Raw genomic sequence first — 12,192 nt, 5'->3', positions numbered from 1 at the left:
CTTCTTTTTCTACTTTCTTTACATTTTACTCTCTTCCTTTGCTTATACTCTTGCCTATTATTTCTGTCTACATCAGGGGTAGGCAACCTATGGCACGCGTGCCAAAGGCAGCACACGAGCTGATTTTCAGTGGAATTCACACTGCCTGGGTCCTGGCCACCGGTCTGGGGGGCTCTGCATTTTAATTTAATTTTTAAGTGAAGCTTCTTTACCATTTAAAAAATCTTAGTTACTTTACATACAACAATAGTTTAGTTATATTATAGACTTCCAGAAAGAGACCTTCTAAAAATGTTAAAATGTATTACTGGCACGCAAAATCTTAAATTAGAGTGAATAAAGGAAGACTCGGCACCCCACTTCTGAAAGGTTGCCAACCCCTGATCTACATGAATCTCTCTCCAGTTACCCTCTTTATTTTTGTTTCCTAAAGTTAATTTTAAAGGGTATTGGGTTCAACACTGGATTTCCCTTCCCCTGTAGAGTTAAGGAGACACTTAATCTACATGAAGCTTTTCTGATGAGCCTCTTCAGAGTTTTGGGAGATAGGTAGTTTTGGGAGTAAGTGTTGACCGGCCCAAGTCTACATTTAGATAATAAGTCTAGCTAAAATGGCAAAACTGCAGAAGAACCTTAGGGGTTTTTTTGTTTTGTTTTATGGAATGGTCTTGACTTGTGGTGACACTAGTATCAAAATCTTTTCCTAAATGCGTGTGGATCTGAAGGACATTAAATCACCAGATATTGGCAATATTTGATTAAACAGAATAAACTGTAATCTTTGTTGAAACTTTATTTCTTTTATAAAACAGAACACTTTAGATTGCATATAGAAGATGATAAAAGTCATTAAAGTGAGTAAATTTGAAGTTAAGACAATTAATCCTCTTCTGGGTTCTGTGGTTAGTTGCTATAAACAATGAGATCTGGTAGCATAGTGAAGATTTAGTTGAAGACATTTATACTCATGTGAATGATCCATGAAATTCAAACTTGTGAGTTTAGTATTACCTTAGGCTATGTATACACTTATAATGGGATGTAGAGTACACACATTGCACACACACCCTAGCCACGGGTATGAACAGCAGTGTAGACAAGCACTGCTTAGGCGAGTAGAGTATAGAAACACCAGAACCTTAGGCTATATATCCTAAATGTGTATAGACACACCCAAGCAGTGCCTCCAACCTCTACACTGCTGTTTTCAGCGGTGTAGTATCCTGCTGTCAGAGCTTTTCCCTGCCTCCAAGAAAGGCTCTGGAATTGGAGAACGGGTCTAGCGGGTGGCACTAGGGAAAGTCTCTGGTAGCTTCTCGCTGTTGGAGCCTTTCCCTGCTGCCTCCCCCCTGCCAGAGACTTTCGTTTCTGGGTGTAGCTACAGTCTGCTTTTTCACTGCGGTATGTAGCTACACATACCCAAAGTGTCGCCACCAGTGTAGATGAGACCTTAGTTGTGAAGCATTATACCACCTGATCATTTAATAGGGTTCACTTTAAAATATTGGGTGAGGTAGAGAAAGTTTGTACATTTGGTGATCTTGATGAGACTTGGCTTAGAAGAGAGCTTATTCTGCATATCGGTTTAGAATGTTTTTCTACTCAACTGTTTTGTTTACCTATTAGTGAAGTAGACCAGTCTGACAGAATAAAGGGAGTGGTGAACACACTCTTTAGGACTCTATTTCACATTAAACGAATATTGAAAAGATTTGGCTAAGGAAATCTATTCAGTCTTAGTAATACAGGAAAAATGCAGTCAAGTTTTTTGTGTGCACAAACTTAAAAAAAACAAACATTAATTTGAACCTCTGGTCTATGGCAGCTGTCTGTTAAATCAGAAGCAATGTTAATATCTAAGGAAGGAGGGTTGACTGCAGGCGTTGACATACAGTGGGGTGAGGGGAAATGATGGTGATTCTTTAATCAGATAGGAAATGAAGGAATTAATGATTCCAATCGCCACCAACTGATTAGCTTCCTGAAAATAGAAGTTGAAATATAGAAACCTAATGCATAGCTGGCTTATTTTGATAGGCATTTAAAAAAAAATCCAGGCCTTTCTACACTATGTTTTTGGGGAAGTCTTTCACTGGTGGTAGCAACAGTTTGAGTGCTAGTTCATGCAGGCCACTTGTATTTTTATTACTGTGCCACCCGAGCCTGCCCTGAGCTGGTTTGCACAACACTGTAGTTAAAAACCACTAGTATCCTGTCTACACTAGCACTTCACTGACGGAGCAGAAAAAGTGGGTGACTTTCTGAAAAAAGCTCGTGTAGACAGGACTTTGGTGAACATGGTTTAGCAGAAGGAGTATTAGACTCATGTGAGGAAGAAGGCTGGAGCGGTAATGGATGGCAGTTCTTGGAAAAAGACGTGTTAGGAATAAGAAGTTTCCAATGTGGTTTCATAAGGATCTGTGTGATGTCTCTTTTTTTAAACAAAATTGTAGAAATGAACTAAAGGCAAATTAAAGAAATATATAAAATCAAGTTTAACATGTCCACAGACAAAAGACATGGAATGTGTGCTCCCACTGATTTTACTGCTTGTTAAAGAGGGAAGCAATAAAAAGGAATTTACACGTATATTAGAAAAAGAAATACCAAAGATAAAATAGGTTATTTAATAATTAAAGAAGGTGAAACCCATGAGTGCATTACTGAACTGCCTGTAAAAACAAAGGTGCTTATAGCAAGGAAAATAAAAGATAGAGAACTAGAAAATAATTAAGGCCCAATTCTGCAAAGTTCTGTACATTTGATTAACTTTATGCATGTGACCCATTGAACTCAATGGAACATTACTCACTTGCATTAAGTTAAACATCAATGTTTAAGTAGACTCCAATTAAATTTTAAAGTTTAGCTAAGTTTAACCGGAGTCCAGAGTGGCTAAAAGGATGGTGGTATAAGATAGACAAGGATGCTTTTATCTGAAAAGTAAAATTCAGACCCTTTAAGTAGAGAAAAGCTTGAGAGATATTTTAGGTCTTAGCTTGCTTTTTTATTTAAAATATATGGGGAGTATTAGTCAGAACATGAACTGGGTTATCAGAATTGGGAGGAAATCAATGAGTAGGATCTGTATCTGGGGCTAGATTGGAGCAGTTGAGGAGGAGATTTGGGGTCCAAAACGGCAAAAGAGGCTAGAGATGGGGGTTGGACGGAACAGGCGGGAATAAGCAAGAAATGAAATGGCCAAAACACCCAAAAAGAAAGGGAAATAAAGTGGGGGGAGGAGTGGTGAAATGCTAGAACCAGAAATAGTTAAGTTGATTATTCTTTTCAAAATCTGCATAAACCACTTGACATGAAAAATATGTTCCAAAATTATTTTACTAAAAATTTAAAATATGGTCAGTTGGACACCAAAGATATAAGAAAATAAAATGTGTAGTTTCAAGATACTTAATAGACAACAGGTTTAGTAATGCTAACGGACATTTCAACTAACCATCAATGCTCATGACTAGAACCGAAGAACTCTCCCTCATTTTGGGTCTCTTGCACATGTATGGGTTGCATTATAGCCACATTGCCACATAAAAAATAGTATTGCTGAAGGTCCTGTACGTTTTCTATGTTGAATAACAACCTCAGCTACACAAAGCAGATACAGGTATTTTAAAAAAAGAAGAACAGGAGTACTTGTGGCACCTTAGAGACTAACAAATTTATTAGAGCATAAGCTTTCGTGGACTACAGCCCACTTCTTCGGATGCATAAGATTATGAAATCACTAGTAATAACATTTATGTAGCATTCTGTATTGTTACTTTAGAAATATTGGAACATATTATTTATTAGTGTTAAAGCATACATTTATGCAGGATTAATTTGTTTCAGCTGTATTTGTTTAACCCTAGCTGATCCTCACTTTTTTCCATACTTCTCCCTTTACTGCTGAACTTTTTTCTGCTTCATCTCCGTCCCTCCCCAATACTCTTCCCATCTATTTAACTACCTTTCCTCTTTCCCTCTCACTTTTTTCTACTCAAAACCTTCCTGTAGCATAAATCCATACACAAGTAGAAAAGGAAAATTAAGAATGAGTCAAGATTGTAACACTGTTGCAAAAAAAAGAAAATGTCTGGGATGTATTAGCAAGAGTGTTATAAGCAAGGCACAAGAAGTAATTCTTCTGCTCTACTGCACGCTGATTAGGCCTCAACTATAGTATTGTGTCCAGTTCTGGGCACCACATTTCAGGAAAGATGGGGACAAATTGGAGAAAGTCCAGAGAAGAGCAACAAAAATGATTAAAGGTCTAGAAAACATGACCTGTGAGGGAAGATTGAAAAAATTGGGTTTGTTTAGTCCAGATAAGAGAAGACGGAGGGAAGACATGGTAACAGTTTTCAAGTTCATAAAACAGTTCAACTGTTCAAGTACAAGGAGGAAGGAGAAAAAATGTTCTCATTAACTTCTGTGGCTAAGACCAGAAGTAACGGGCTTAAATTGCACCAAGAGCAGTTTACGTTGGACATTAGGAAAAACTTCCTAACTGTCAGGGTAGTTAAGCACTGGAATAAATTGCCTAGGGAGGTTGTGGAATCTCTGTCACTGGAGATATTTAAGAGCAGGTTAGACAAATACCAGCAGGGATGGTCTGGTCTAGATAACTTAGTTCTGCATTGAGTGCTAGAACACCTCTCGAGGTCCATTCCAGTCCTATGATTCTATGAATGGGGATAAATACAAAGAAACAAGTGTTCAAAGATTGCATCTTCTAGGAGAAAATGCATTTCACTGATTCAGTTTTATAAAAAGTTTATATATTACTTGTATTATAATACAGCCTGTTCCAATTTGACTTTTTGAACATGCAGTGCTTTGTTTTAATGTTAGCACTGTAGCGTGACTGCTTGCAGGCATTACAGAAACACTGAAAATTCTGAGTGTTAAACAATAGGTACATTTATCAATAGCATATAACTTATTTCTGTGTAGCATTGTTCATACAGAAGTGTCGGAGTGTTTAATTGTTAGTCTCTATGTGCAGAAGGGCAAGTTGATCAAATTTCCAGGTGAAGGACAGCTGGATAACTTCCTGTGAATAGCCTGCACCTGTGTGATAAAGTAAGTGGTACTTCCAGAAGATTGCTAAGAAAAGTGATACATTTCTCAAAATCTCACTATTTAAATATACTCTAATTACATACTCAGAATGTTACTACTGCAGAACTACTTTCTGTAACACTACCGACCCCATGTATTCTGTTGCACAGCTGCAGTTACATTTTCCTGGATCTTAATTCACTTTGTTGTATGCAATAATCTGCCCAGGAAATAAAATTCAGTTATTATAATGAAGAGCCCAACTATTTTAAAAAAAAGTCATTCTAAAAACAGAGATATCAACTGAAAAATCTCTGATACAAATATCTGTCCTCAAATAAAACTAGAAAAAAGTAGCTAGACTAATGAACATACTCTAGTTATTTGTCCAGGTCCGGTAGTTAAAATGCCTACTGTTTGTGGCTACATGTGTATCCGAGAGAACCCAGTAACTTTAATCAAGGTTCTCTTTTCCTTCCAGCTTTTTTGGCTATTAACCTTGCTCTCAAAGATTAAGTTTTGTTTCCTGTGATTTGAGCCATTTTAACTTCAGAGTAGGAATTGCTTGTGTCTTACTCGCTTGTCAGCAAGGACACTAGTGGATTTTGTTACTCATTCTAGAGATACACACATGGAATTTTTTTTACTTTTTTGGAGGATGCAGTGGGGTGTAAGTTTTAAAAATGTATACACTTAAATGAAATTCCAGGAGCCTGTTTTTCAAAATATCTGCATGCAAGAATTGACTTTTCCAAAATTTTAAAGACCTCTGCTGACACCTTATGGCAGTGGTGGGCAACCTGTGGCCCACGGGCCGTACCACTACAGCCTTATGGAAAAAGATTGCTCTTTATTTTTTTTATTTTTTTGAGAGTTTCTCTTCTTGCTGCTAATTTCTTGCTTTCTGAGCCAAAATATCACACACTTGTGTCACTCTCAGGCAAATGTGAGGTCACCGCAAATGAGTGTCTTGGTTTGGGGAATAAGCACAGGGGGGCTGGACATTTTCATTTTCTTCCCCTTTTTGTTATAGGGACAGCAACATGAAGACCCACGGAAAATGATACAAATGACATTGTCTATAAATAAAATATTTCTCAGATCTTTAAAAATATATTTATGATCCAGTTTTCGTGGTTCAGCTGTGGTTTTGTAGGTCTGAAATCTTGATGCCTTCCTCTACACTCAAAATATTGAGTGGAAAGTTTTGTGTTGTTAAATTGTAAATAGACACAGTGTGCTCAAAAATAATCTTATTGATAATCGGCTTTCTGTCTTAGTTCTGGAGTGATTGCTATATATTTGCATAACTGGTAATTTTAGTATAGATAATATTTTAGCCCATTTGGGAAGTGTTCTATCAAACAGCTTTAGAGTGACAAGTCAATGAGAGAATTTTTATTGTCCTTATGCTTTGTTATATTACAAATTTTATTCATGTTGTATTAAGAGATTCTTATCTTCCAACAAGTGGTTCCTCCATACACGAAGGATCCCTTCATTTAATTTTTAGCTCTCTCTCATAAATGAATCCCCTAAAAAATAGGTATTTTGTTTTTGCTGCCCAGTCTCTATATTCCCTCTAATCTGTTGAGCCTTTTCCAGTATTGATATGTCCAGAACAGAATACAACATTCTTAGGTATAGTCTCCCCAGTGAAGGGAGAGTGTACTACCTCCTGCTCATGACATGAGATATGCAGTCCAAAATCACATAGTTATAAAATCATCAGCTTTATTTCTATTTGTGTGTTGAATAAGGACTCTCTAGCCATCTCTTCAATAACATATCTGTTTGCAATGGATATTCTGGAATATACTTTGTTTATAGATCAGAAATGGTTGACTAAAGAGCCAATCCTTTTTTATTTCCTCTTTCAGTTTGACATGTCAAGTTAATTTAAAAATAGCCCTTAAAATAGAGTGGGGTAACTTATTCTTTTTGATAAATTAGACTTCCCCATTCTAATCTGTGCTCACAGCAGTGTGGGTTCTGCTGCCTCAGAGGAATTTCATACCAATGCTATTATAACATTTTGTATGTTCTGATCTCCTGTTTGTAACAGGAGATCCTGTTTCAGTCAGGCGGAGTTCTGCAAGTGCTACCAATCCATCAGGCTTTGTTTACTATTTATTTCATCAGCGTCATTAAACACTGAAGATTGCATTCCCGTGTGTGGAAATGAGAGCTCAGCAGGAATGGCCTACGACATCTTTTCCATTTGAAAAATTGTGTGAGAAATAGAAGCATGAGTTGCATATAGATTGGTATTTTGTCCTGATAGATTTTAAAGTGAATGTTCAATTGAGCTAAGGACCAGGTGCAATTTGCACCTGTAACTGTTAAATTACAGATTAAAGGTATGTCCAGGGAGCCTGATCCAAAGCCCATTGATATCTGTTCGATTCTTGCCATTAATTTAATTGGATTTCGGATCTGGGCCAGTCGGAATAATTGTACCTGTAGTCACTCAGATGTATAGCTACTCAAATCTGGGCTCAGAGTTTAATTATGGATGCAAATAGCATCCACAGAAGGAAAACCACCCTTCTTAAAACTTACTCCTCTGTGTGTGATAGCATCATAATAGAAATGCTATAATTGTGATAGAGGCTTAGAAAATAAATGCCATCTCAGTTTTCAGTATTTTTCCATACAACTACCTTTGGGGTTGAAATTTCATAGGCTCTTTCTTAGCCTAGGAGTGGCTTACTTGTGTATAATAGATTTCCCCATGCTAATCTGTGTTCACAGCAGTGTGGGTTCTGCTGCCTCAGAGATTTAGTAGTTATTGGAATTAGATACAAAAATTGTATAATGCTAGTCTAACTTGATTTCCCTCTGCTACCTGTATTAGATTAGACGTGTAGTCAAAGAACATATTTTTTTCAGTTAAACATTCTAGTTTTATTTTATAACCAGAAGTCTACAACATGTAGTCTTACTTCTAGAGAATCCCGCTATTCATATCTTTCTTAGGTCTAGGTAACCAAAAATTAATCTCTTCCTAGATGGCCAAAAATTAACAGAAATGAACATTATCCTTGAATTCACAAAATTTCAATGGCAAATTGATCATTGTTTTCCTCTCTGGCTTTTTACCACTACATAGTCCTCATTACACCTCTTGTGCTGCTTAAAGGTACTTGAGGTTGCAGAAAGTAGTGCATCTTATTGTATAATGTGCTATTTTTAACACTTTTCTTTTTGGTGGAGAGTATGTTAGTGTCTGTGTGACATGTAAGCAATTTTAATACATTAGGTGGGGTATCGATTTAACTAGCTTGTGCTATGAAGAGGCTATTATTTCAAAGCAGTGACTCAGATTGTCTACATGGTGGAGGCGAAACTTCTTCATAAAATGCTGTTGTAGAATTGAAAGAGAAATACTTAACCGAACTTCATTTGCTTGGTGAAATTATAGCGTGAGAAGTATTTAGCATGTCTGTGGGTTTTATAAATTTTTTTGCTGTTTTCTATTTGAATTTTTAAAGACTGTTCTAAAGTGTGTAATCTGAAACCTTCTGTTTCTTAAGGTGTCACTGTACTTCCTGGGAAACTGACAAAGTTTATATCTTGCCTCATGACCAGTACCTGGGAGGCAATTATAGCAAAAATTCTTGCTTTATAGCAACATATGGTACTTTTTGTTGAGATTCTGAATTCTCTATCACAGAGGTTCTTTCTTGCTTTTTCTTTGTGGATTGTATTTTTATAGAGTGTGTTGGTATTTGTGGACCACCTCCCCTACTATTTCCAATAATGACATCCTTAAGGCAACTACAATAATTGCTTGCATGGAAAAAAATTTTTTTAGAAAGTACTTAATGTATTTTTAGCTGTCTTAAGGCAGTTGAGCAGCTTTAAATAAGGAGAAATTGCCACATGAGTGGTCGTTTCTCTGCATACCATTTAATAAATGCTCTGAGGATCACCAATAGTCCATGGACTAGAGTTTGACAAACTCTGCTCTAGCAGGGAGGAAGCAGTGGAGACAGGGAAGAGTATGACATGGTTGAGGGATGGGTTTCACCTTTTCATTTAGTACCCATAGCCAGTAACCTGTTTTAATTTTAACCCCTGATATGTAATAAGTGCTTTGTGACTTCATACATGGGAGTGAGGATATGTGTGTACAGGGAGAAAGTAAGAATGCAAACAGATTCCCTAATGTCAGAATAAAATCCCTGGTGGTAATACAGTTACTAAACATAGTTCTTGTAACTTGTCCCTTCCTTGTATGTGGTGAATTCTCCTTTCAAGAAGGATTCAGTATGACTCAAGAGTCAACCCGAAGAGTTATTCTTAGCTGCAGTTGATGTATGCCAGAACTCACTGTTGTAATGACTAGAACTGTTGACTCTTGCTGGTTTTTAAAAAACAAAACAAAACAACACAAAAACCTTTGACCAGGCATAGTGGCTTGTCATTGGATAACACTTGAGCTAATGAGTGAAAAATATATTTTAAAATCATAAATCCTAAGTCTTAAAGTTGCAACATGTGATTGTGTGGGATTCTTTAACTGTTAGTGACACACCTTACTTTTTTTGTTTTTGTTCTAGCTGCTCTTCTGCAACGGCTAGCAGAATTGGAAAAAGTCAATGCAGAATTTCTGCGTACAAACCAGCAGCTTGAGCAAGAATTTAATCAAAAGAGGGCAAAATTTAAAGAGTTATACTTGGCTAAGGAAGGTAAGTTCTAGGTTCTCTGAATTATTTTAAAGCCTATTTTTATGCTAAGCCTTGAATAATCCCTGGTTAGAGAACAATCTTAGTAGTGCTAACCCCCCTTTTTTTTTTTTTTTAAAGAAGTAGGGTTTAAAGCAAAGGTTTTCTTGCATTGGCAGTCGGTTGGTGGGATATCCTGGTTGACAGGTGGTAAGACACTGTTAAAGTCTCTTATTAGCCAACAGAAAATGTGAGTTTTCCTGCCAAACTTTTTTAAAGGCCAATATAAAGAGGCAAAGAGAAAAACCCTAACAGTTATCTGGTTACATAATTAGAGTTTCAGAATGTATCAGCCACCTTTCTTTGTAATCTAATTTATGAAGATTTTGTTTTCTGTAATTATCATACAACTGTTCTCCTTTTATGTAGAAATCTTGAAATGGAGAGTTAACGTAAGGTGAAAAAGAAAGAAAAATGTAATTTGACTTTAAAGTATATACCCCTACTGATAGGAGTCAGCAAATCATCTTGAAATGCACATAAAATTCCACAGTATCCTGCTTTTTAAAATAAAGTAATGTGGGGGTGCTCAAACTCTCATAGCATAGACCACATTGTGATAGCATCTGCTGGACACCATCCCCTCCAATTCACAATTGTGTAATATCCTTGGGGCAATTACAGTAATTGCTTATATGGAAAAGGAATCTTAGGACATTGTTTGATTAATTTTAAACTTCTGCTGATGGCTCTGGTCGTTGCCATTGTTCTGTTGTTACAGCAATGCCCACTAGTGGGGACAGGCTGGTTCCTTCTTGTTTCCAGCTATTTTTATAGTCCTTTAGGCTCTTGACTACAGTAGAAGCAGTAGCTGGAAGCAAGGAGGTGGTGCCAAGCACCATGTGACCTGCCAGCTTTCGACTGACCACCAATAAATGCTTCAGAGACCACAGTTTGGAAACCACTGAGTTAATACAAACCCACTGACGTAAAAGGGTTTTCATCCTCTTTGACCAGTAACTAACAGGAACACTTAGAGACACATTTTCCGTGTGCTCTGTCAGTTGTGGTCAGCTTGTTACATAGTATGTAATTGGGTTTTATATCTTGAATGATTGATCAGTCTGATTAATTGTAACGTAAGCAGCCAAACTTGCATAGCTTAAATTTGACAGCTAAAAGTATTTATTTTTAGTAACACTCTTTGAGGAAAATGTGAACCCCACTAGCTCATGTACTTGCTGTAGAAGAATGGAGAAAAGCAGCTATCTTCTATTTAAGTGCAGGGTTGATTTACTGACTCCTTTTAATCCTAACTGCTTTCTTGTCCTAAAAATATAAAAGAAAGTAAAGCCAAGAAAAATTTCATTAAAACTACAACTTGCTTATTTTTCTGCTCTCATACGCATGTACAGCTGACATATTGAAGACAAGAGCATAGAGTGTTTTTCTAGCTATTGGGACCAGGGAAATGAAAACGTAAAGGCAAGACGCTGCTGGACTGTGGTCAGCAACAGCAACCTCCCTCCCCAAACTAAAATAGTTAGAAATCACTTTTCCTCTTGACATTCCTTTCACGTAGGTGCATAGACACCAACGTGAAAGGGGTGCTATTGAAAACCCTAACGTAAGTACTTTGCCCTTTCCAGGCACTTTCCCTGCCTTGAAGAATCTTGGGTAAAATATCCCTTCTGTTGTGTTTGTGCATTGCCTTGTATAAAGAGCCCTGACCTTGATTTGGCCCTTTGGGCACTATAGTAATACAAATAATAAAGAATAAAAATCTTAAAGCTTTTTACAAGGCTTAACTGATGACTGGTAGTAACATCCCTTTGAAGCAGACAGGTACTCTCACCACCATTTTATGGATAGGGAAATTGAGGCAAAGAGAGATTAAATTATTATTTTGAGGTCACACAGGCAGTATGTAGTAGAGTCAGAAATAGAATACAGCTTGACTAGCTCCCAGTCCTGTATTGTAACCTAAAGAGTGTACTTCCTGCCAGGTGACTGGCTTCTTTACCGTGTCCGTTTTGGTAATTAGGCCGTGGTGGTGGTGGTGTGGATGGTGGTGGTGGTGGTGTGGATGGTGGTGGGGGCAAACAAATATTAAAGCATAGGGGTAGTCATTACCACTAATGGACTTTTCTGCACTAGAAAATTAGTGTGTTACAACATAACCTTGAGAAGTCATTTTAACTAACATGATGTTAAAAAACATAAGTCAGCGTAGAGGGAGGACACATCTTATTTAACATGTCAGCTGGTTGTGGGTAAAACTCTTCTGGAACCATAGGAATCTTCTGTGGGCTCTAGTACTTTGGTCTAATTTCAGTTGTTGTGTTTTGAGTATAGGTGCCGGGTGGTGGTGATGGTGGCCTGTGATCTACAGGAGGTCAGACTAAATGATCTCATTGTCCCATCTGGCCTTAAACTCTATGAATGTGACTCGGTGTCCCTC

General features: G+C 37.3%; 1 protein-coding gene across 6 annotated transcripts in view; it reads left to right on the top strand.

The window, feature by feature from the left end:
* The window catches only part of RABEP1 (rabaptin, RAB GTPase binding effector protein 1), a 75,561-nt gene that overhangs the window by 12,225 nt on the left and 51,144 nt on the right, over window positions 1-12,192 (top strand). For 3 of the 6 annotated variants that reach the window (XM_005284413.4, XM_005284412.5, XM_065573340.1), the window contains exon 2: window positions 9,627-9,755. The exons of the other annotated variants lie outside the window; for them this stretch is intronic. In XM_005284413.4, coding sequence (XP_005284470.2) covers window positions 9,627-9,755 — 129 coding nt within the window. The remainder of the gene's footprint in view (window positions 1-9,626; window positions 9,756-12,192) is intronic. 6 annotated transcript variants of the gene reach the window in all.

Source organism: Chrysemys picta, chromosome 19 (assembly GCF_011386835.1).
Source record: "Chrysemys picta bellii isolate R12L10 chromosome 19, ASM1138683v2, whole genome shotgun sequence".
In the NCBI taxonomy this organism is placed as follows: domain Eukaryota; kingdom Metazoa; phylum Chordata; order Testudines; family Emydidae; genus Chrysemys; species Chrysemys picta.
The sequence above is the reverse complement of the archived record's forward strand: the minus strand, read 5'-3'. Positions and strand labels throughout refer to the sequence as shown.